Raw genomic sequence first — 25,713 nt, forward strand, 5'->3', positions numbered from 1 at the left:
TAAGGGGTATGTGTGTAAACGTGCAATGCAGTGTATGTCCTCCAGAAACTGGGATGCTCTCACCAGCCCAGCATTCTAGTGGAGAGGCCTGATAGTTATCTGCTCCAGCATTCCCACAGCTTGGGGTCTTTCAATGCCCTCTGCTCCACCTTCTGAGACAGGATATATGCACAGAAAACAGACATCCTTTTACATGACTCTTGACAACTCTGAATGAAGAGGGAGCATCTACTGCAACTCCTCTGTGCACACTTTTTTTTTTGAGGCAGAGTTTCGCTCTTGTTGCCCAGGCTGGAGTGCAATCTCATGATCTCGGCTCATCGCAACCTCTGTCTCCCAGGTTCAAGCGATTCTTCTGCCTCAGCCTCCCTAGTAGCTGGGATTACAGGTATGTGCCACCACGCCCAGCTAATTTTGTATTTTCATTAGAGACAGGGTTTCTCTATGTTGGTCAGCGTGGTCTCGAACTCCCGACCTCAGGTGATCTGCCCACCTCGGCCTCCCAAAGTGCTGGGATTACAGGCATGAGCCACCGCGCCCAGCCAGTTCCTCTCTGCACACTTTTAAAGTAACTGGAAAAGTTCTCTGGATGTGTCCCTCTTCTGCTTCCCTGACCATAAAGTCTCTAGAAAGGCTTCTTGAGACTTCCCCCAATTCTGGGGTATTCCATTGCCCTCCCCAGCAAACCCATAATTGATTAGGCTTCACAAAAAATATGGCTAATATTGAAGGCCAAAAAGATGATAGAGGGGGAAGAGTTGGTACCTGAGCCTAGTGCTTGTCCAGCGGAGTCAAAGGAAAGAACCACTGAATCTGCAACACAAGAGGACAAGTTCATTTCTTTCTCCTTCTTAAAGTAAAAAAGCAAGCTCCCACTGGTTCTGCCCAAACCCTCCCTCAAAGGAGTCAACTGGAAGGGAACTCAGTTGCATAGCCCAGCCTCCCAGGCCCATGCCCACCCATCACTGGGCCAAGAGACCCCGCCCAGACCAGTACCCCTTGCCTCCTGCCAGAAGGAGAGACGTCTCAGGGCAGGGAGCAGGCCCCAAATTCTTTAGGGGCATGTCTTGCCAGATTAGGGGACAAATTTACTTCTTTTTCCTTCTTCTAGTGAAAATGGAATTAAAACAAAGCAAAATAAAACTTCCTTCCTGAATCTAGTTAAAGGCACTAACATTTCCCCTTTGATCTCTCCATTTCTTCTATTTATATACTCAATTGTTTGTTGTTTCTTCCCCAAAAAAGGCTTAAAGTGGCCTATTGAAATTTACAGTATACACTAGAATTTCAAAATGAAGACGTCAAAGAAAGGAAAAACACTATATAGTGGGGGAAATGTTAGTGCAGAAAATGCATGCCATGAGTACCTATGCAAATACCGTAGGCAGAATCAGGGCCTGAGCCTCCAAACAGCCAAAGAAAAAAGAAAATGAACAGTTACAAGACTCAGTACCCACAGGGCATTCATTCATTCATTCGTTCATTCAAATGTCCAATAAATATGCATTGGGCATCTACTATGTGCAAGATACTATACTATGACAGAGATACAGCAGCAAACAGAAAAAGCATGGTCTCCATCCTTATGGATCTTTCTGCTATCAGTCTGGGAGAAAAAAATGTTACCAAAGAACAAACTATTTAACTAGAAACTGATAAAAGAAAAAAAGGAAGTATTATGAAAGTTTATGTTAGGAACTGGACTGAATACAGGAGGGGAGTGGGTGCTGGATAGGGAAGACAACTCTGAAGAAGTGACGCTTGACCTCATAGCTGAAGGATAAGTGAGGGTCAAACCCAACAAGAATGGAATGGCACATTCAAGGCAGAGGGAAGGCCATGTGTGAAGAACTGAGGCAAAATGGAGTCTGGTGCTCCAGAGCAACTGAAAGACCAAAACATAAAAGCAAATACTGTACGGTGATCAGAGAGAACTTCCTCTTGTGGGCCTTAGAAAGAGATGCCGGCCAGCTGCAGTGGCTCAAGCCTGTAATCCCAGCACTTTGGGAGGCTGAGGCGGGCGGATCATGAGGTCAAGAGATCAAGACCATCCTTCCTGGTCAACATGGTGAAACCAGTCTCTACTAAAAATACAAAAAAAAAAAAAAAATTAGCTGGGCGTGGTGGCGCATGCCTGTAGTCCCAGCTACTCGGGAGGCTGAGGCAGGAGAAGCACTTGAACTTGGGAGGCGGAGGTTAGTGAGCTGAGATCACGCCACTGGACTCCAGCCTGGTGACAGAGCAAGACTCCATGTCAAATAAAAAAAAGAAAAAAATACAGACACTGTATGATGTTGAAGACTGTATATTCTACATTTCTATACTAAGTAACTGTAAATCTTGTATGGCTGTTTCTTACAACATAAGCCAATGCCAAATGATGGCATAAATTAAATGTAGAGCTCAATAAAAACAATTATAAGGGGCACCAAGATGATGTAAGGCCCAAGATAACCCAGGAGACCCCAGACTCAAAAGGGATCAGATTCCAAAGACTTACTCACTCCAAAGGAGTGTCAGCTGGATGCAAATGGCACCAGAGTCTACAGCCACACCCCGCCCAAGCATTATGGGCATTTTCTCTCATTGCACATGAACATTCAACACAATAGTTATCATAACTGTACATAACATCTGTTCCCCCTGCTAGGTTGTAAGTTCCATAAAGGCAGACACCACATCTGCTTTATTCACTGCTACATTACCAGCATAACACCTGGCACTCAATATTTGCTGAATAACAATGTATAGAAAAATGAATGAATCACAAATTTTCAGACACTCTTTCATCAATATTTTTTTCTCACACCCATGTGTTTGCTAAGAACTGGGTGGCAGAGAGCTGGAGGATGTGGTTTCTGAGGCAGATACTCTGTACTGCCAGTTAAAGATAGATCCATATGCTTTGAAATCTGCCAAGAAAAAGGTAGGGTTGTCACTTTTTTACAAAATGTGGAATCACAATCAGGACACTTGGCTGAACAGACAAGTGACCATCCTATCTCATACAATTAATGTCTAACTCATAAATTCTACTTTTTTTTTTTTTTAAATAGAGACAGAGTCTTGCCCTGTCCCCTGGGCTGAAGTGCAGTGGTGCAATCGTGGCTCATTGCAGTCTCTAACTCCTGGGCTCAAGTGATCCATTCACATCAGCCTCCCAAACAGCTAGGACTACAGGTGCATGTGACACCCTGCCTGGCTAACTTTTCAATTTTTTTTTAGAGATGAGGGTCTTGCCATATTGCCCTAGCTGGTTTCAAACTCCTGGCCTCAAGTGATCCTCCTGCTTTGACCTCCCAAAATGTTGGGATTACAGGCACAAGTCAACATGCCTGGCCAATTCTACTTCTTTATCAGCATTTCTCACATTTATCTCCTCTCATTGAGAAGACTGACTCCTCCAAACCCCTGCTTTTGCAAACAGCTTTATTGAGGTATAATTCACACACCACGAAATTTACTCATATATGTGTGCAATTCAATAATTTTTAGAAAATTTACAGAGCTCCATAACCATCATCACAATCCAACTTAGAACACTCTCATCACTCCAGAAAGATCCCTCATGTCCATTCAGTCATTCTCTGCCCCTACCTCCAGCCCCAGGACCCAACAAGTTACTCTGTCTATAGATTTGCTTTTCTGGACATCTGCCTATCATCTTTTGCTGGGACTGCTCTTATTGCCCCCAAAACACACCTCTGCCTCCAGCATAGCCCATTTCCATCCATCCTTTCTACTGATTTCTCCAAAAAGTATAACAGATTGTGTCTCTGCTCTTCAATAAAACCCTTCAGAAGCTTCCTGTGGCCTGTAAGATAAAGTTCAAGCTCTGACATTCTAAGCCTTTACCATTTGCCTCATTTACCACCTCGAGTTCCAGATACGCAAAATTACTTATATTTCCCAAGAGATGTGTGCCTTCATGTCTTCAGACATTGGACATATTGTCTTCTCTGCAGGTTTGCATTAAAAAAAAAAACAAAAACTCCCACTTTTCCACTAAGACCAACTCAATTGACCCCTTTTTCCTGAAGATGTCTCTGATCAATTCTGCTCACTTACTTCTTTAGGCCATCACTGCACTTCTATTATGGCATTCATTATCCTGCATTATAATCCTTGTTTGCTTTTCTTCTTCTTTCATTAAACTGAAAGTTCCCTGAAGACAAAGATTGTCTATTCATTTTGAGGCTTTGATGACTAATGACTGACACATACAAAGTGGTCAACATGTTTATTCAACTAAGAAATAAGCTAGTAAGTATTCTTGCTTTCCTTCAAAGGTGATGTTATCTGAGTGATATTTTACAAGTTGGGGGTAAAATCCATTCTGGATATTGACTCTCATCAGTTCCAATCAGTCCTGAAGTGTGCTTGTCCTGTGAAGGTTCAGGGGTCCAAACCTGGCCTCACCCTAGGAAAATGAGTGCTCACACACAGAGCATCCGCACAGGAGGAATAAGAAAAGCATCCTAAGAGTTTCTAGGTGAGAGATCACATTCCCCTGAAGAAGACTGGGAATGGAATTCTGAGGAGCTGACTGCCCAGATGAGCAACAGTAAAAACAAGCATCTCAAATTCTTACTGCAGTTGACAAGTATTTTTCCAATTGCAATTTATCTTCTTTGTACTCACAAGCAGTCTGGATATAAAGTCTCTTTTAAACTTTTCAAATTACATGTACAGAAAAAAGGCTAAAAGTTAACTAAACGACTAAAACTAAGATAAAAGAGACTAAATCTTAACGTGGTTGTCTCTGGGTGGCAGAATTATAGTAATGCTTATTCTCTGCATTTCTGTAAACTTTATATAGCAAACATGTATTACTTGTATCATTTGAGGGGACAAAAAGTTCAAAAAAGAACTTCTGAATTCAGCTCTAGGATTTTAACCTCCAACTCACTGGTACCAATGCCAAAGGATGGAAGGTTCTTGAATGCCTTCATTATGCACGGTACATGCCGAAATGCTGTTGAGTTTTTCTCTTTAATTACTGAGGTCATCCTTATAGTTCATGGTACTTAAATATTCCCCAACAATATCAGTCTAAATGGACTGGGCTTTCCTCGCCCTTCTTTACTTCTCCCTCCTTCTCACAAATATTATCAAGTGGCTATTACGCGCCAGGCCCATGGAGCCAAATTAGAGATAGCCTTTGCCTTCAAGCCAAGGAAGACAGACCACTTCATAAACACTTAAGATAAAACTAAAGTGATAAGGGAGAGCATCAAACAGGTGACAGTCTACTGGAAAGAGTCAAAGTCTTTGCAAATATTATTTCCAATGGTAGTAGAATGCTCCTACAATCATACATTTTTAAACTTCAAAAGAGGCAAGTGAGAGAGTAGATATTTTCAGAGGAAGTTAGTGACATATTCATGTTTTGTGTAAGTTTTTAAATGAAATCTGCTGTGAGCATTAAAGGTTTGATGAATTTTGTTTTGATGAATTTTGCTTTGACTTCAGAAACAGTTTGGCCATTCATTATTTGTGATTTATTCTAAAGGATGTAAGATTATTTTAGTTATAAACCACTTTGACAGCCAACGGGAAAACTTAGTATTCAACAAACTGAGAAGTTTGCTTTGCAAGAAACAGAGCAAGAATATCCCGACTTCTCCCTCTCAGGCTAGCAAATATGTCATTTTTACTTCAGTCATCCCAGGCTCCAGCTGTTCCTGGCTCCCAGGCCAGAGGCAGCCATGTGGCATGCCATACAAGTGACCAAACAGAATTCCAGACCGAAATACAGCACAGCCTTGCTGCACATGACTTTGTTCAATGAGGAAACCTAGAATTTACTGGCAATCTTTTATTATAGTCAGATGTTTCCTGTGTCTGGTTTCTGAAGTGGAATAAAAGGAATCTAAAGGGAGTATGAAGAAGAATGGGGCTCAGTCTTTCTGGCTGTTGGACAAATTTCCAGAGCACAAATTATGCAGCGAATGAGCTACCTTTTGGGGTATACTTATCTTCAGCCAACTACCATGTGTAAGCCTGAGAGATGTAAAAATGAACTAAAAGAAAATTGTTCCCTCAAGTAGCTCGCAACCTAACAGCTAAAATAAAAATACATATAAAGCTAAACACAAGACACAGCCATGGGAAAAACAGTAACAAGGGAGATTTCACTGTTTATCAATTTAACAGATGTTTACTGAGAAACTACTGCACACTAGGCTTAAAAATACAGTAGTGAGTAAAACAAAAATGTTCTTATTCTCAAGGAATTTTTGTTTTAGTCAGGGAGATACAAAACAACCAAACAAATGAAATGAACAAAAAAACTGAACAGTGATAAGTGGTACGAAGAATATTAAAGCATGTAACAGAGACCAAGGGTAGAGGTACAGGCAGCGTTAGTTAGACAGGGTGTTTCAGGAAGGCTTCTCTGAGGAGGTGGCACCCAGGCTGAGACCTGGAGACAGAAGCCAGCTAAGAAAAGATCAAGAGAAAGAGTTCCAGGCAGAAGGAAAAGCAAGCGCAGCAGTCCTGCTACATCTAAAGAAGAGGTCAGAAGGTCAGTGTTGCTGGAGCACAGAGCACAGAAAACAGGAGGTGGGAAAACGAGGCCAGAGAGGAAGACAGGAGCCGCATCTGCAGGAGGGTGTACAGGCCGCAGAAAGATGTCTGTGTTCTATTTCATTAGCAATGAGAAGCCCTGCTTAAAACCCCAGGAGTAACAGGGTTGGATTTATATTTTTAAATATAAACTTTGGCGACTATGTGGGAACTAAATTGATTATTCTGGCAACAGAGTAAAAGGTAGATTAGGGGAGAGAGACTGAAGACAGGGAGATCAATAAGGAAGAGACTCATGCAACTCTCTGGGTGAGAAGTGATGGTGGCCTGAACCGGGTCGATGGCAATGGGAATAGAGAAAAAAGGAGAAAAGACCAAAAAAAAAAAAAAAAAGCTTAAAAGGGAAAACTTCAGGATGTAGTGACTGATGAGACATGAGTGAGACAGGAAGGGAAGAGGATGATATCCAGCTTGGGCTTGGGCAAACGGATGCTGACTGTTGCTTGACGGAAAGTAGGCTGCATCCAAACCACGTGACCCTTCCTCCCCTCTGGCCACTGACAACTGGTCCATGGGCTCAAGGGAAGGTAATCCATAGACGCATCATCCACCTATGAGGCAGATAGGGTCTCTCTTTTGGGGATTTAAATTGGGAAGTACAGAGAGTTGGGGGATTTGGTAGGAGACACAAGCAGACAAAGAAGTGCAGAGGCTTGGATGCTGTAGGCTGCATTAGATGCTGGGCCCTAGGGCCCACATTAGTGGCAGAGCATCAGAGCCAAGAGTCACAACCCTGCTGTTGAGGGCAGCAAGACAACTTTAGATTCAGAATGTTCTCCCTGTTCCAGTCTCTGTGACAACCAGCTATCCCATGGATCATCTTTCCACAAGGCCTTGGGGTTTGATTTTTCTGCAGTTCCCAGAAGGCCTTGCCTATAGTTGATACACTTCAAGTATCTTGCTATATTGGAGCTGTCTGCGGTCTGAGTGTGCTCACCTCACCTTCCAGGCCTCGTGCTGCAACACCCTGGGGCCTCTGCCTTCTGGATGGCTGCGTGAGGTGAACCTGCCACCAGGCTGGATCTGAGCCAAACATGTCTCATCCACAGAGTCTGAAGCTCAGAAGCAGAGGCTCCACTTGGACCATGGCTCTCAACTTTGTTCTCCAACCTAGCTTTATGAAAGAGCACTTAACTTTGGAGGTTCAGCAGTCTGTTAACAGAACTGGTACCTCAATGTTCATGTTGCCACCTGTTTCTTGTTTTTTAGTCTCTCCATTGTTTAGATCCTGGAGGGATCTAACCCCTAGTCTTAGCCCCTCAATTTCTTCCCTCCCAACCCCAATCCCAAACAAAACCTGAGAAAATGAGATTCCTGCAGACACACAGAGAAAAGAAAAGTCTGAGGAGAAAAAAATATCATTAATTTAGGAGGATGTGATAATATGGACAAGAAAACAGTGAAATAAGCAGAGACAGGAGCAGCAGGACAGAGAAAGCCAAAGGAGGTGAGAATTGATCACAAGGAGTATCCCAATGTGGAAAAGAGGCGGAAGAAGCTGATGGCTGAAAATATAGCACAGAATTATTCACTGGGGGCGGGGGCATCTGTAACTTCAGTGGGAATAATTTCTGTACCACAATCCGATGCAAAGACTCAGTTGTGACTGGAAGCTGTTGATGCAGTAGGCTTATGTCAAGAAATTTCTCCTTCGATTTCATTAATTTAACTTACCAAATATATAAAGAGTTCTTGCTAAGCTCAAGAGAATGTTATGAAAAGATCAGACATGGTCTCTGACATCAAAGAGCTTTTGAACCATCAGAGAGATAACAGAGAGATTCAAATAACGATATCACAAGTCTCTAGAGAAGTTGCTATGGGAGTTTATTTTTACTTACTTATTTATTATTTTGAGATGGAGTCTCGCTCTGTTGCCCAGGTTGAAGTACAGTGGTGCAATCTTGGCTCACTGCAACCTCTGCCTCCCAGGTTCAAGCGATTCTCCTGCCTCAGCCTCCCGAGTAGTTGGGACTACAGGCATGTGCCACCACGCCTGGCTAATTTTTGTATTTTTAGTAGAGATGGGGTTTCACCATGTTGGCCAGGCTGGTCTCGAACTCCTGACCTCAAATGATCCACCCGCCTCAGCCTCCCAAAGTGCTGGGATTACAGACATGAGCCACTGTGCCCGGCCTGTAGGAGTTTAGATCCAAGGAGAATTTTTGGCTGGGAGAAACTGGGAAGATATGGAAGACACAGTACTTAAGCTGCTATGAGATGACCTTATAGGACAGGCGGTACTAGTAGTGTGGGAACAGCTATGGAAAGGCACTGAAGCATGGAAAGTGAGGGGTGTGTGGTTTCAGGAAGGTAAAATCATATCTAACTGATTTAGTAGGGTTTCTTTAAGGAGGTAAAAATGCATGTGACTGAAAGGGAACCAGTCAATACAATCTATTTAGACTTTCATAAAAAGGCTTTGACACATCAAAGACTATTTTTAAAAAGTGAGTCACCATGAAATTGAGGAAGAAACTGCTATGTCATGCCAATAGACAAAAGGCACCTGGCTGCGGATCAGAGGCAGGACACCCCCTAGGGCAACAGTGCTCACAGGGAGATCAGGAAGTCTGGGAGTAGCTGGAATTCTACCAGCTGCTGCCCTCTAAGGGGAGGGGGGGTGAAAAGGTGACAGTTCTTACAAACCCCTGTGTGTACGACTCAAGCAGGTGGAATGAAAATGGAACTAGGCATGTGCTGCTGAAACTGAGAGTAAGATGGTATGGATAAGCTTTGGAGCTCAGGGGTATAGGAAAAGTTTTAGTACAGCTGCTCTAGAAACAGGAAAGGAAGCTGATAAAGGAAATGGAAAAGGCAATATTGCCAAGTACTAAATAGGGCACAGTCTGAAACTGGGAGAGGAGTGTGGTTCGCCTTTCTATCGAGTCTCAAATGAAAGACCGCCCAATCAGAGACAGATGGGCAGACCTGGTCAGAGCTTGGTATCAGTGGGACATTTTCAGGAGGACAAGGGGGTAAAGGCATGGAGGCTGCTACTGAAAGAAGCCAGCCTGGGTGAATAGGAATGGAAGGGAAGTCAGCCAGGGCTGAGCACTGGAAGAACAGGGAAAGCAGAAAGCCAGCAACCCAGAAGAGGTCGAGGGCAGGGACCTGCAGGTGGCATGGACCTGTGCAGCACAGCAGACAAGGTATGCGTTTGAACCAGGCCACCATGGTGCTAATCCGGGCTCCGCTGTTTTTTCCACTACGTAACTTTGGGCAAACTACTTAATCTTGCTGAGCCTTAATTTCCTCATCTGTAAAAAGAGTAATACAAAGATCAAAATCTCTTATTTGAGCCCCCTCAAACTAGATAGTATTAGAATCTCAAAGTGTTCAGATTTTAGGAAAGCAGTATACTGCACAAACCATATATTATTTAACATCCCCCTATGAGGTTTGGGGCAGCATCCTGTAATTAAATGTTAATATTTCTTCTATGAAATGAATCTTTACGCTAGAAGGAACTATAAATACATTCATACCATTTCAGGTCAGATTTTACTGCCAAATGAATTCTGACACTTACCTTTTAAAAAAAATGTTTAAAGATGTTTCAAGTTCATATGTGCCATATTGGTGGACCATTAATAGAACCCACCTCATAAGGCCATGTCACGAGGATTAGATGACCAAATTAACATTAAGCAGTGAACACAGTGCCTGGCATGTAGTTACGTCCTCAATACATGCTGCTGTTAGTGTTTTTCTCATCAGCATCATCACTGTTGATGACAGTGTGGCTGAAGTAAAAGGGGGACTGATAAGTGGGGAGGAATATAGAGAGGGAGAAACACAGTGAAAATAAGGCAGAAAAGCAGACCAGATGGGGTTTTGAATACCAAGTTAGGAGTTTGGATTTTATTGAGTAGAAGCAGACAGAGCAGAGAAAAAGACTATAAATTTTTCAGAAAATCAATGATATCAACAGATTTTTGCTTCAGAAAAACCATTCTAGTGGCAGTGTGAAAGAGCGCAAGGAGGCTAAGACCTAGCAGGAGAGCTTTGTGGTAAGCCAGGTGACAGATGATGAGGGTCTCACATGAGGCTGTGGGGGGTGGGATGAAATTCAAAGGGAGAACGGACAGGATTGGGAAACTGATCGGGTGTGGGATGGTGAGGACTAAGAGAAAATACTATCACAGAATATAAGGGAGTAGAAATATTCCAGAAATAGATGGGCAGTAATAATGTTAAATGTAGCAAAAGAAAGAAGAAGATAAGGTGTGGAAAGCATTCTCTGGGTTTGGCAATTAGGATGCTACTGGCAATCTCAGGAAGAGCAGGCTCAGTTGACTCCGTGAGAATGGAAGCCACACGTTATCAAATGTCATAGAGCAGCCAGTAAAATACAGACTGAAAAAATAGGGGTTGAATTCACTAACAAGGAGGTTTTCAATGACCTCTGACATTCATTGCAGTTTGACTTAATGAAGTATTATGGGTAACCTGCAAACCGCAGTGGTTTGGTATAGGGATGGGAGAGTAAGGAATAGATTGTCCAGTAGATTGGTTTTCTCTATGAAATGGGAGGTGATCACTGGCTGTGGGCATTGGGAGGGAAGGAACTAGTTTTCCAGTTTGAAATAGGAGATTTCAATTGGGGCTGAACGACTTTCTCTGTAAGTGGACAGTAAATATGTTAGGCGTTGTGGGCCATAGCCTGTCACATATCCTTCTGTGCTTTTGTTCTGTTTTGCTCAGCAACCCTTTAAAAATGTAAAAATTTGTTTGTTTGTTTGTTTGTTTTGTTTTCTTTTTTGAGACAGCCTTGCTCTGCCACCCAGGCTGGAGTGCAGCATCGTGATCTCAGCTCACTGCAACCTCTGCCTCCTGGGTTCAAGTGATTCTCGTGCCTCAGCCTCCCTAGTAGCTGGGATTGCAGGTGTGTGCCACCACGCCCGGTTAATTTTTTGTGTTTTTAGTAGAGTGGGGGTTTCACCATGTTGCCCAGGCTGGTTTCAAATTCCTGGACTCAAATGATCTGCCTGCCTCCCAAAGTCTCCTAAAATGCTGGGATTACAGGCATGAGCCACTGCACCTGGCCTAAAAACACAAAAATCATTTTTAAGCCAGACCACACAAAAATAAGCTCTTGGATAGATCTGGCATAGGAACCAGAGTTTGCTGACCTGATTTAGATTACTCCCCTTTCAAATCTCCCCAAGTGACAGAAACGACTGCATGTTCATTGTAAAGCAGAAGCACCCAGGACAAAGACAGAAGAGACACAAAACTGGAAACCAAGTAGACAAGTGGAAGTCAGCAAACTCAGGAAAGCTGAATCCTGTGCTGGTAGTGGGAAAAGTTGAACTGAACGTGAAATATATCACAGAACTCCCCAAAGACTCAATCACTGGCAGCATCAGGTACCACTAGTAGAGGGAATGAAGATGATACTGAAAACAAGATTCCCGGTTTCTAAACATGAGCAGGCAGCCAAGATCATGAGGCATTAGAGGAAAGTATTTTATATAAAGACAGGAGACCAAAACAAATGAAATCTAAATGCAACATTGAAAAACTGAAGAGACTCAGGGGGATGAAAACTCAGGAAAAAAAAATCATTAAACTCCTCAGAGAGAAGACATTTTACTCATGAAACAGGTAGAGGATATCATAAAAAATATATTTGGTGAACAAAAAGAAAAAAGTTACCCTGGAAAATGAAACACATAATAGCAGAAATAAAAAGGGCTGGAAAAGGAATTGGAAAAGTTAAGGAAATTTCTCACAATATAGAACAAAAAGATAGAGATGGAAAACGATTAAGAAAATATTTTTAAAAGATTAAAGGACAAGTCCAGAAAACATGACTTCTGAATATGGGAGTTCTAGAAAGAAAGAATAAGGGGAAAAAATGAAAAGGCGAAAATGCTGAAAAGAATAACTCAATAAAGCTGTCCCCGAACTAAAGGTTTTGAGTTTTTTGTGCTTAAAAGGGTCCTCTGAGTGTCCAGCACAGTATGAAAATAGCTCTCCATCAAGGTACATTATCGTGAAATTTCAAATTTCTAGAGAGAACAACAAACAGACTTTATATAAATAATTAAAAATCAGAACAGCATTAAGACTCCTCAAGCAGAACACCAAAAGCCTAGAATACAATGGGGACAGTACCCTCAAAATACTGAGGAAAAATGATTTCCAACCTAGAATTCCATACGCAGCCAGACTATCAATTAAGTGTGAAATCAGAATAAAGACATTTTCAGGTATGTTCTCAAAAAATTACTTCTCATGTATCCTTTCTCAGGAAATTAGTACAAGATGTGTTCCATTAAATGAAGAAGTAAAAAAATATGGGGCCCAGGAAATGAGATATACCACAAGAGGATGGTGACAGGGACTTCAAGACCACAGATGTTTGGCTACACAGAGAGCAAACCACCCAAGGAGAGCATGCAGAGGCTCCCAAAGAGAGTTCTTCAAGAAAATGAAGCTGACAGACAATCTAACATGTCTGAATATATGGAGAACGATTTATACAACTGGAGAAGAGTTTAGGGTTGAATTAGTGACAAATACACAAAAAACTAAGGAAAGTAAAAAGCAAGACTTTTACTGACTTCAGGAAAAACAAAACATGCAGTGAAAAACTAGTAATCATGGTATCTATGAATAGTGTTTCTATGGTCATGGTATATAGATTCAATATTGCTCTAACTATATTAGGAGAATTGGAGGATAGATTGCATGGCTATGGTAGAGGAGTGGTGAGTGTGACAGAGTATTAAATATTCATCTTCCATTGAAGAAAGTCAGTAGGTAATACTCAAAACAGAAAAATCAAGAACTGGCAACATACTCTTGTTATTAGAGATTCAGTGGTTAAAAACCAAACAAATTAGCTAAAAGTTAAAAATGAATGCCTCTTAGAGGTAGGAAGTCAACTAGTGGTGATAATGAGGAAGTGCTTTTTTTGTTGTTGGGAACAAGCCCTGTAAACTATGCATATGTATAATTTCAATAAGAACAAACACTAAAGTAACTTGCACAAGATTACTCAGCCTATAGGGATAGGACTGGGGCTTCAAATCTAGTTGATCTGGTTCCTTAATTATTACAGCATATCATATACCTACCAATAGGGCCAATGAAGAGTCTGTTAGAAATCTAGCTGGGCGCAGTGGCTCATACCTGTAATCCCAGCACTTTGGGAGGCGAAGGTGGGTGGATCACCTGAGGTCAGGAGTTCGAGACTAGCCTGGCCGACATGGTGAAACCCCATCTCTACCAAAAATACAAAAATTAGCCAGGCCTGGTGGCAGTCCCCTGTAATCCCAGCTACTCGGGAGGTTGAGGCAGGAGAATCACTTGAACTGGGAGGTGGAGGTTGCAGTAAGCCAAGATCATGCCATTGCACTCCAGCCTGGTTGCCAAGAGCGAAACTCCATCTCAAAAAAAAAAAAAAAAAAGAAATCTGGATGCCTCACATTTGATCATATCCTACTGAATATCTTACTAAATACCCATATTATTTTGTAATTGTTTTATTTGTCTAAATGTAATTGAAAAGAATTAATCTAGAATAAAAGATAAGTTTTAAAAAACCCCAAAAGTGTGGACCTTGTTTGGACCCAGATCCAAAGTGCCATGAAAAGGCTTATTTTTCCCATCAGCTTTTATTTTAAGTTCTGGGGTACATCTGCAGGATGTGCAGGTTTGTTAAATAGGTAAATATGTGCCACGGTGACTTGCTGCACAGACCAACGCATCACCCAGGTATTAAGCCCAGCATCCATTATTTATTCTTCCTGATGCTCTCCTTCCCCCCACCCGTTCCCGGCAGGCCCCAGTATGTGTTGTTCCTCACCATGTGTCCATGTGTTCTCATGGTTCAGCTCCCACTTATAAATGAGAACATGTGGTTTTTGGTTTTCTGTTCCTGCGTTAGCTTTCTGAGGATAATGGCTTCCAGCTCCAACCATGTCCCTGCAAAGGACATGCTCTCATTCCTTTTTATGGCTGCATAGTATTCCAAGGTGTATATGTACCACATTTTCTTTATCCAGTCTATCATTGATGGGCATCTGGGTTGATTCTACGTCTTTGCTATTGTGAACAGTGTTGCAATGAACATATGAATGCATGTATCTTTATAACAGAATGATTTATATTTTTTGGGTATATACCTAGTAATGGGATTGCTGGGTCAAACGGTATTTCTGCTTCCAGATCTTTAAGGAATTGCCACACTGTCTTCCACAATGGTTGAACTAATTTCTCCCATTCTGTAGGTTATCTGTTCACTCTGATGATAGTTTATTTTGCTGTGCAAAAGCTCTTTAATTAGATCCCATCTGTCAATTTTTACTTTTGTTGCCATTGCTTTTGGCATTTTCATCATGAAATCTTTGCCTGTGCCTATGTTCTGAATGGTATTGCCTAGATTTTCTTCTAGCATTTTTATAGTTTTGGGTTTTGCATTTAAGTCTTTAATCCATCTTGAGTTAATTTTTGTATAATGTATAAGGAAGGGGTCCAGTTTCAATTTTCTGCATATGGCTAGCCAGTTCTCCCAGCACCATTCCCCATTGCTTGTTTTGTCAGGTTTGTCGAAGATCAGATGGTTGTAGGTGTGTGGTCTTATTTCTGAGTTCTTTATTGTGTTCCATTGGTCTATGTGTCTGTTTTTGTACCAGTACCATGCTGTTTTGGTTACTGTAGCCTTAAAGTATAGTTTGAAGTTGGGTAGTATGATGCCTACAGCTTTGTTCTTTTTGCTTAGGATTGTCTTGGCTATATGAGCTCAAAAAGGCATTTTTAATAATTGGAGTTATCTGAATATGGAATGTGTACTGGAAGACATTAAGGAATTATTGTTAATGTGAGGTAATAACACATTGGCTTTTAAAAAAAGATCTTATGACTTAGACATGCGTAATTAAGTATTCATGGGTAAAATGACATGATGTCTGGGATTTGCTTTAAAAATCCAAATAATAAATAAGATATGAATCTCTCTGACAGCAGGACCTGTATAATACGCATGTGCCAGAAATGCTTAGACATGATGAGACTCTGAAGTCATTAGCCATATGACATTCCTCCTTTCACCTGAGAAAAGGTGAACTTGATACACTGTCCTTAAAAGAGCATGGTCCCATACCATTCTCAAGAGATTGCTTAGTTAAGCCAGAGAAGGGGCAAAAATGAAAGGTGCTCAACAAAGTCTTTATACTTTCTCATGAGAAATTTTGTATGCCGAGCAATTTATAACATTTCCATTAAAAAAGAGAGGACACAGCTTTCAGTGCCCCAACTGACAAATATGAAGTTGTAATGGGTTGTCATCATTGTTGATCATTATAAGTATTAAGAATGGAGGGCATAGGGAGGAAGGGAACCCTCACGTACTGCTGGTGGGAATGTAAAATGATGTAGAAGCTTTGGAAAGCAGTCTGGCAGTTCCTCAATAAGTTAAGAATAGAGTTACCATGTGACTCAGCAATTCCACCGCCAGATATACACCCAAGAGAAATGAAAACAGTATGTCTACACAAAAAACTTGTACACAAATGTTCAGTATTACTGATAATAAGAGTTTAACATGAAAGTAACCTAAATATCCATCAACTGATGAATGGATAAATAAAATGTGGTGTTATCCTATAAAGGAATATTATTTGGCCATAATAAGAAATGAGATAAATGTTATAATACGGACAAACCTTGAAACATTATCCTAAGTGCAAAAACCTATATAGCCAGTCACAAAAGACGACATATTATATGATTCTATTTATATGGAATGTCCAGGATATGCAAATCTATGGTGACAGAAAGTAGATCAGTGGCTGCCCTAGGGCTGAGGGAAAATGAGGCCTGATGGTAAATGGCTGCAGGATTTCTTTTTGGGGTAATGAAAATGTTTAAAATGAATTGTGGTGATGTTTGTAATTGTGGTGATGTTAGCACGACTCTGTGGATATACTAAAAACCACTGAATCTTGAACTTTAAGTAGGTAAATTGCATGGTGTGTAAACCATATTTCAAGAAAACTATTACCTACAAGAAAGGAAGAAAAAGGAATAGAAGGCAGGTCACCTCACCTCCGGGGAAACATTGACCAGACTGTGGTCAATGGAGGCGGACCATGGACAAATATCCTTCACCTGCCTCTTGTAAGATAGGGGGATCTTTACTGCTTAGGTTAAGGAAGGAAGATCAGTGAAAGTCATAATTATTTACTACTTAATATTATATTGAGGAGAAAATAAAAGGGATTTTTAAAAAAAGTTCTGGTTTGTGTCCTCGGTATTCTGAATCTTTTATTTGGTAACTATGCTGAACAAGGGTATGTACAAGAAGAAGGGAACTTCTCTAATCTTTGAATTAGAATTCTTGCATAACTACACTTTTGTGTCCCCCAAGCAGAAGCTGTAAACTGGAGGCTCACAGATGTATTAGGTTTAGCCCACAAAGTGTTTGCAAATGTCTGAATTTGTTAACATTTATAAGTCAGGAGATTTCACATAAAAATTCAGATTTCCGGCTGAGCGCAGTGGCTCACACTTGTAATCCCAGCACTTTGGGAGGCTGAGGCAGGTGTTCACCTGAGGTCAGGAGTTCAAGACCAGCCTGGCCAACATGGCGAAACCCCATCTCTACTAAAAATACAAACATTAGCCAGGCGTTGTGGTGGGCACCTATAATCCCAGCTATTCTACAGGCTGAGGCAGGAGAATCGCTTGAATCTGGGAGGCAGAGGTTGTGGTGAGCTGAGAGCATACCATTCCACTCTAGCCTGGGTGACAAGAGAGAGACTCAGTCTCAAAAAAAAAAAAAAAAAAAAATCAGATTTCCAGCTTCTCTTGAAAAATAGGGAGGTTCTGGCAATCAGGAAGAGCTTCTTTTATTCAGCAAGGGTAACAAATTATCTTCATAAATTGATATCCAAGGTACTCATGGATAAGTTAGCTGGTTCTCACTCTTACACTAGGAAAGAGAATGTGCCAGAATCAGGGAGTCAGGGACTGGAAGTAACTACGGGCTGAGGACGGAGTTGTGGGGTAAGCATCGTCAGAGCCAGACTCTGAGACAGCATCTCAGACTGACATCTTTCTGGTATTCTCACGCTCCCTGCTTTTACTTACCACAGATGGAACTGAAGGTTTACCTGTGTTTAATGTTGGTTTCCCTGTCTAGATTGAAAACTTGAGGTGACACGTAATGTCTTTTCCATAATCCTTTTCACTTGGCACAGTACCTGACACACAGCAGACAATATGTATTTGCTGAGTGAGAAATTAATGAATGAACGAACAATGCTATAAAACAGGATCTGGAAACAGGTCATCTTTAAGAAACAAAAACCCTACCACTCACTTTTCCACATGAAAGGATGACCAAATTCTACATAGAACTACAACAGACTTTTACAAGTCTGTATTTTAGGACATCTACAGCCCTGGAGATGCTTGGCTCCACCTTCTGCAGAGGTGAGTCATCTATTTCTTCATATGGGGCTTGCCCACACTTGGCCTTGACTCCTCTCATCCTTTTGCTGGGCCCCTTTCCTAAAAACTCCAGTCCACGATCAGCAATGCAAAGGTCCTGAAGATCCCAGAGAGTGGAGCTCCCTCAGTGATCCATCCAACACCTTAACAGGCAGCAAAATGGCAGCCTTCCAGAAACAAATCATTGCAAAACTTTCCACAAAGCAGTAAGACAGAAAATAATTCATTTTTAAATTAAAATATAAGATATATAGTTCCATGTGCTCAGTGAAACAAGAGTAACAATAGCAAAAGATAAAACCAAGTTAGAACTGGAATCCAAAACTACTACTAACAGGGATTTATTATATATAAGAATAACAAGGAGTCAGTATTGTCATTATAGTCTATATTAAAATGTACCCAACTGCCCCCACAAGTGTCTTGTGTGTCTTTTTCTTGTATATCTGTGTTGGAATAAATTTTACTCATTGCATTTGGCTATTCTGTCTCTTTTGCTTCTTATAATTAGAAACAGCCCACCCTCTCCATTTTTGTTTTCTCACATGACTGCCTTCTTTTGAAGAGTTCAGGACAGCGGGCTTGTAGCATGTCCTGTATATTGAACCCACCTGATTTTTTTAATGATCAAATTCAGTTTAAACACCTTGGTACAGACACTATGTAGGTGATATGTATTTCTTACTGCATCACATCAGAAGGCACATGACAGACTGTCGCACTACTGGTGATGTTAAATTGGATCATTTGGTTAAGGTGTTGAACCACAGAACAGTTTTGCCCTTGTGATTAGTAAGTTAATTATTAAATAATTAATGTAAGAATTAAGTCCATTGTCTTAGTGTGATAATGGTACCATAGCTATGAAGGAGAAAAACTTTGTTTTTTCAGGAGGGGCAAACTGAAATACTTGAGGAAGTATCAAAAACTCTATACCTTACTTTCAAATTGTACAGAAAAATGTCTATTATCTATCTATCTACCTGTCTATCATCTATCTATCTATCCATCTACAAAGATAGGACAATGTGGCAAATGTTAAAATGAAAACTGGAGAATCTAGTTAACAGGATCTTGATGCTCATCAGCTAAAAGGAAACAAACAAATAAATAAAAAGGATTAACAATGGGTCAGAGCTGGAAGCCCTGGGACCACAGCATGTAGTAAGCTCAGTAAGACAACACTAAGATGCCAAGGAAGGCTTGAGTTAGTATCCTTTCAGTCTTTAGAAAACAGTAACAAAAAATCACAGATAGGATGTCAATCAGGAGCCAAAATCACGCCCGCTGGAGTGAGGTGGGATGTGGCTCCCAAGATCCAGCTATCTCAGAAGGCATTAATTAACTAGAGTTACAACACTTAATACCCCTCATATCTTCCTTTCTCACTTCCACTTTCTCACTTATCAGAGCATTCAAAACTAACTAGGAAATTCATTAATATAGTGATTTTTCAAAAAAAATTTGAGAATTGGCCTGGTGCAGCAGCTCACGTCTGTAATCCCAGCACTTTGGGAGGCCGAGGCGGGCGGATCACGAAGTCAAGAGATCAAGACCATCCTGGCCAACATAGTGAAACCCCATCTCTACTAAAAATACAAAACAATCAGCTGGGCATGGTGGCGCGCACCTGTAATCTCAGCTACTCGGGAGGCTGAGACAGGAGAATTGCTTGAACCTGGGAGGCGGAGGTTGCAGTGAGCTGAGATCAGCCATTGTACTCCAGCCTGGTGACAGAGTAAGACTCTTTCATAAAGTACAGTACAGTGAAGTAAAGTAAATAAAATAAAGTCAGCATCTGCCAAGGAAAAGTATTTCCTCATTTTATTAAACAACTCTACTGAATAAGAATTTTAAAACTTTCTCTAAAAAAAATCACTGCAAGGGATACCGGGCCATGGGATCGCTTGAGCCAGGAGTTTGAGGCTGCAGTGAGCTATGATCACACCACTGCACTCCAGCCTGGATGACAGAGTAAGAACCTGTCTCAAAAACAAAAACAAACCAAAAAATCACTGTAATAGGAAAGGGCACCAAAAGGAAAGCTACCAAGAGTGTAGCCGGAGACAATAAGACGTAAGCAATGAGCTCATGAAGGAAGGCTGAGTCTGTCACAAGTGCTCTAGATTCCAGGAAATCTGCCCATCATGACAAAAAGCAAATATACATATAGGATTTAAAAAAGGACCACTGGCCGGAAGCAGTGGCTCATGCCTATAATCCCGGCACTTTGGGAGGCTGAGGCGGGTGGATCACCTGAGGTCAGGAGTTCCAGACCAGCCTGACCAACATGGAGAAACCCCATCTCTACTAAAAACCAAAATTAGCTGGGCGTGGTGGCACATGCCTGTAATCCCAGCTACTCGGGAGGCTGAGGCAGGAGAATCGCTTGAACCCAGGAGGCGGAGGTTGCGGTGAGTAGAGATCACGCCATTGCACTCCAGCCTGGGCAACAAGAGTGAGACTCCATCTCAAAAAAAAAAAAAAAAAAAAGAAAAAGAAAAAAGAAAAAAAAAGGACCACCTCTGCTGGATGTGCTCAGTTTCATGTCAGCTGACTTCTCATATTCCCCCTTATTTTTTCTTTTAACGTCCATGCTCCTGAGAGAAAAAAGATGACCCAACATCCAGGAGCACACACCTTTGAAACAGGCCATCTTCTGTAAAAAAACAAAGGGAGGTGTTCATCTGTCTAAGAAAGTTATTTTCCTCAAATTAACACTATAAGCATCACAACTATAACCACCATGAACTGGAGAGTACAGATACTACACACACACACACACACACACACACACACACACACACACCTTTATTAAAACATTACAATCTGAGTTCTGGACTAAATTTTAGGTCATGGGTCAAAACTGGTTTCCAAAAGAAGTCACCCAACAATCTCACTTATTTAAATATAATAATTTCCAAGAATCACTTTTATAGTACCTGGAAAATAAGTCTCTAATTCATGTTTTCTAAGCCAGCCATTCTATTTATAACAAATATATTCAGACACTCAATTTGAATATAAAATACATTCAGTTTTCATTTATATGTCAATAAGCATGTTTATTGCCCAAAGGGAAAGAGCCATGATAAAGTAGAGGATGAAAATGTCCAAGAGAAGGGGATAATTGATGAAGGACAAAAGAATTCCACTGGAAATAGCAACTACAGATGGAAGAGTGAAGATCTGATTAAGGAAGGTAAGGCGTGCAAAGCACTTAAACTCAATAGATGATAGCTATCTTTGTTACTTTGGAAGATAAAGCTGTAAAGACAGTCAGAGATCGGAATATGAAGGGCCTATATAATGCCATGAGAGGACATTCTAGATTATCTGACAGAGATCAGGGCTCAGAGCTTTCTTCTGGCTCAGAGATCAAACTTCACCAGACATAATATCCTGGGTACTTGGCAAAGTACTTGGCATGCAGCAGGAATTCAGAAATGTTTGCTAAATTGAATAATTTCTTCTCTCTTCCAAGCAATAAGAAGCAAGGCAAGATTTTATTAGAAGCTTTGTTTCTAGAGTTAACAGTCAATCAACAACTATTCAAGTCTCATGTGCATTTGTAGTACTCTCAGCTACTTGGGGAGGCTGAGGCTGGAGGAATGCTTGAGCCCAGGAGTTCAAGACTAATCTGGGCAACACAGTGAGACTCCATTTCAAAAAAAAAGAAAAAAATAACAACTGTCCAAGCAATTTTCTTGCCTAGTCTTACCTCCAGGACAGCTTGCTTCTTTTTCTCCTTTAAATGTAGTCTTTGAAATGTCCTTTTTATCATCCCGTTTTTGTCAAAAGTCCCACCTCGGCAAGTCATGATGAGATTGAACCTTCCCTCCCTCCTATGTTAGTGCTTTTAAAATCTGTTCTGTTTCTGTTCGTTAATTTACGCACACAGCTAAAAACCTGAGGTCGGTCCACTGGTATTCTCCCTTCTATTCCTTCCCCTACTCTATCCCCTCTCCTCCCCTCCCCTCTCCTCTCCTCACTTCTCTCTATCTCCTCTCTCTCTCTCTCTCTCTCTCTCTCTCTCTCTCTCTCTCTCTCGTAGTTAGTCTTACAAAGACTTTTACTAGAAAATGTTCTGCTTGATTCCCTGAACCATGCTTCTCAGGACCCCAACATATTTCCATTTCAAAAATCTTTTGATTATGTGCTTTCAAGTTACAGTTTAAATTATTTACTCCATGGTTCAAGTTATAGTTTAAATTATTTACTCCCTGGGATGAAAGATTAAAGTTTCAGTCCTGGCCAGGCATGGTGGCTCACGCCTGTAATCCCAGCACTTTGGGAGGCTGAGTCGGGCGGATCACAAGGTCAGGAGATCGAGACTATCCTGGCTAACACGGTGAAACCCCGTCTCTACTAAAAATACAAAAAATTAGCCAGGTGTGGTGGCCGGCGCCTGTAGTCCCAGCTACTCAGGAGGCTGAGGCAGGAGAATGGCATGAACCCAGGAGGCGGAGCTTGCAGTGAGCTGAGATGGTGCTACTGCACTCCAGCCTGGGTGACAGAGCGAGACTCCGTCTCAAAAAAAATAAAAAGTTTCAGTCCCATATTGACAATTGAGCTAATCAGTGTAATTTTGTACTTGCTTCTTTATCTATAAAATTAGAAAAAGACCATTTGCCAGACTTTATTCTACTTCAAAGACCTGCTATATGAATAAAAATGAGAAAGAAAAAATAAAAACAGAACTACTATATAAAATACACCTTTTTATACCTAAATACAAGCTTGAACTAGTATTTTACAATGGGAATGATTTTATGCAAATATATAGTATATTACCTTTTTCTTATGTAGTTTCTCTAACGATTAATTACATGAGTTCTCAAGAGAGCAAAGGGAGTATGTGAATGAAATAAGCTAAAACACTTGAATCATCTAGTCCAGCACCTTCACGGGGTAGGAACTGAATAAATGTTAGGCCCCTTTCCTTTGCTTTTCTTTTCTACCTTCCCTATTACCAGATAATATATTTAGTCAATATCTGTTGAAAAAAGAAACGAACACAGGAATCCAAGGCATGACAAGTCTTCTTCCCAAATGTCTCCCAAGCCCATGTCCTCCCCTCCCCATCCTATTACTTCTTCAGTTTAGATTTTCATCATGGGTTTTTCTTGCCTCAGTGCACCAGGCTAAGGCATTCAGCTCAATATGAGAAAAAAAGTGGTTTGGGAATGTTCTTGTCTTGTTCCTGATCTTGAAGGGAAAACTTTCAAAATTTCACCCTTAAAATATTTGTTTGAGTTTTACGAACAGATACCCTTTTTCAGATGAAAGCTCTCTGCTAGTCCTAGTCTGCTAAGCATTTCTAGCATCAACACATGCTGAATTTTATTAAATGCTTTTTCTGTATCTACTGAAATGTTTTTCTTTTTAATCTATGAAACCCTGTTTAAACTATGAATGTGATTAATTACATTGATGGATTTCTCTAACGTTAAATCAACCATGTGTATTAGGATAAGTCCAACTACTAGATGGTGATATATCATCTTTTTTATATATTGTGGAATTTGCCAAATTTCTGTTCAGGATTTTTACATTTTTATTTTTAGGTAGCTTGGCCTTTAATCTTCCTTTCTTGAGTTTGACTTTCTTCAGTTTTGGTATCAAGGTTATGCTAGTCTCAAAAAAATGAGTAAGGAGTGTTCCACTTTTTCAGTTCTCTGGAACTGTTTGTAGCTGGAATTAATTATTCTTTTCAATCGGCTGAAGAAATCTCCAGTGAATCCCTCTGGGTTTGAAGTTCTCTGGGAAGAAAGATTTTGGATTATTGATTCCACTGGTTTAAAAAGTTTATAGGATTCTAAGGTTTTCCATGACGTCTTGAGTCAGTTTTAGTCGGATATTATTCTAGAAATGGATCTATTTTCACAAAATTCTCAGGACTTTTGGCATAAAATTGTTCACAATAGCCTCTTTTTATCTTTTTCTAGTCTATAGCTCCTATAGTGTGATCTCTTTTCCTATTTTGTTCACTGGCACTTGTGCTTCAATTTCTCTTCCCAGACCTCCTCCATAATCAGTCTTGCCAGAAGTCTGTCAGTTTTAATTTTGAAAACTTTATTTTTTATTTTTAGAGATGGGGTCTTGCCTGTTGCCCAGACTGGAATGCAGTAGTGCGATCATAGCTGACTGCAGCCTTGAACACCTGGGCTCAAGTGAGTCTCCTGTTTCAGCCACCTGGAGTAGCTAGGACTGCAGGCATGTACCACCACACCCAGCTGATTTTTTAAAATTTTTGGTACAGACAGGCTCTTGCTGTGTTGTCCAGGCTGATCTCAAACTCCTGGCCTCAAGTGATCCTCAAATACTGGCCTTTCAAAGTGCTGGGATTAAAGGCGTGAGCCACTGCGTCCAGCATGTCAATTTTATTAATCTTTTTTTTTTTAAAAAAACTTGCTCCTCAGAAAAGTATATTAATCTTTCGAAAGAACAAATTTTTGACTTTGTTGATCCTTTGTATTTTTTTTTTTCCATCAAACTATTATTTTCTGTTTTCCTTCTTTGGGTTTAATGTGCTGTACCTTTTCTAACTTCTTGAAATTGATGTTTAGATTACTAATTTTTTTCAACCTTTGGTTATTTTTCTAACATGCATTAAAGTCTACAAACTTCTCTCTATGCTTATAAGTTATAGTAGTATCATGTAAGTTTTGACAAGTTTTGGTATTTTCTTTTATTTAATTATACTTTAAGTTCTGGGATACATGTGCAGAATGTGCAGGTTTGTTACATAGGTATACACATGCCATGGTGGTTTGCTGCACCCATCAACCCATCATCTACATTAGGTATTTCTCCTAATGCTATCCTTCCCCTAGCTTCCCACCCAAGTTTTGATATTTTCAGTATCATTCAATTCAAAATATGTTCTACTTCCCATGATTTTTTCTTTGACCCAATGATTATTTATAAATTCATTTCTTAATATTCTAGTTATCTTTTTGTTATTCCTTTCTAGCTTAATTTCACTGTGGTCAGAGGATTGATTCTGCATGGGATCAATCCTCTGAAACTTGTTGAGACTTGCTTTATGTATGGTCTGTGGCTTCCCCTTCATTTACCTGATGAAGTCTAAACTGTTCACTGTTCACTCTGACATATAAAGAAGGCCCTTTGTGACCTGACCCATTACCTACCTGCCCAGGGAGTACCATCCCCCAGAGACTCTATATGCCAGCCACATCCATCTTCCCCTGGTTTTCACTCATGCCATGCCTTGTGCTCTTGTGTCTCTATCCATAATATTTCCTCTGCCTTTGTGCTCCTCCTAGCTCTCCCTACTCAGCTCAGATGTTACCTCCACCACAAGGCCTTTCCAAGCATCTGTCCATCCCTGAAACTCCTCAAGTGGTGAAGTGCTGTGGCTGTTGGTATCCCTATCTCTTTTCTTTCTCTCTCAATCTAGCCTCCACACAGCTGCCAAAGTGAGCCTTCTAAAATGCAAATCCGACCACATTTCTCTCTGGCTTAAAATCCTTTTCATCGGCTGCTTCCGCCTAACTCAGAATCCAGACTCTGCATTCCATACAAGACTCTTCCAGCCCTTTTCCAGGCCTCTCCACTTTATTCATGCTACTATCACTGCCTAGAATCCACTTCTCATCTTATTCATTCATCTTTCAAGTCCAGGCTTGAGAGTCA

The 25,713-nt window shown here is 40.8% G+C and overlaps 2 protein-coding genes across 37 annotated transcripts in view; one reads left to right on the forward strand and one right to left on the reverse strand.

The window, feature by feature from the left end:
* The window catches only part of ST3GAL3 (ST3 beta-galactoside alpha-2,3-sialyltransferase 3), a 232,697-nt gene that overhangs the window by 141,632 nt on the left and 65,352 nt on the right, over positions 1–25,713 (reverse strand). For 21 of the 36 annotated variants that reach the window (XR_013403184.1, XR_013403181.1, XR_013403192.1 and 18 more), the window contains one exon: positions 766–813. The exons of the other annotated variants lie outside the window; for them this stretch is intronic. Coding sequence is in view for 16 of the 21 variants with exons in the window: in XM_077960470.1 (XP_077816596.1) it covers positions 766–813 (48 nt within the window). In the remaining 5 variants the exon portion in view is untranslated. The remainder of the gene's footprint in view (positions 1–765; positions 814–25,713) is intronic. 36 annotated transcript variants of the gene reach the window in all.
* The window catches only part of MED8 (mediator complex subunit 8), a 417,118-nt gene continuing 402,049 nt past the window's right edge, over positions 10,645–25,713 (forward strand). Inside the window, exon 1 of the mRNA XM_077960591.1 lies at positions 10,645–10,648. The gene's annotated coding sequence lies outside the window, so the exon portion shown is untranslated. The remainder of the gene's footprint in view (positions 10,649–25,713) is intronic.

This window comes from Macaca mulatta, chromosome 1 (genome assembly GCF_049350105.2).
Source record: "Macaca mulatta isolate MMU2019108-1 chromosome 1, T2T-MMU8v2.0, whole genome shotgun sequence".
NCBI lineage: Eukaryota > Metazoa > Chordata > Mammalia > Primates > Cercopithecidae > Macaca > Macaca mulatta.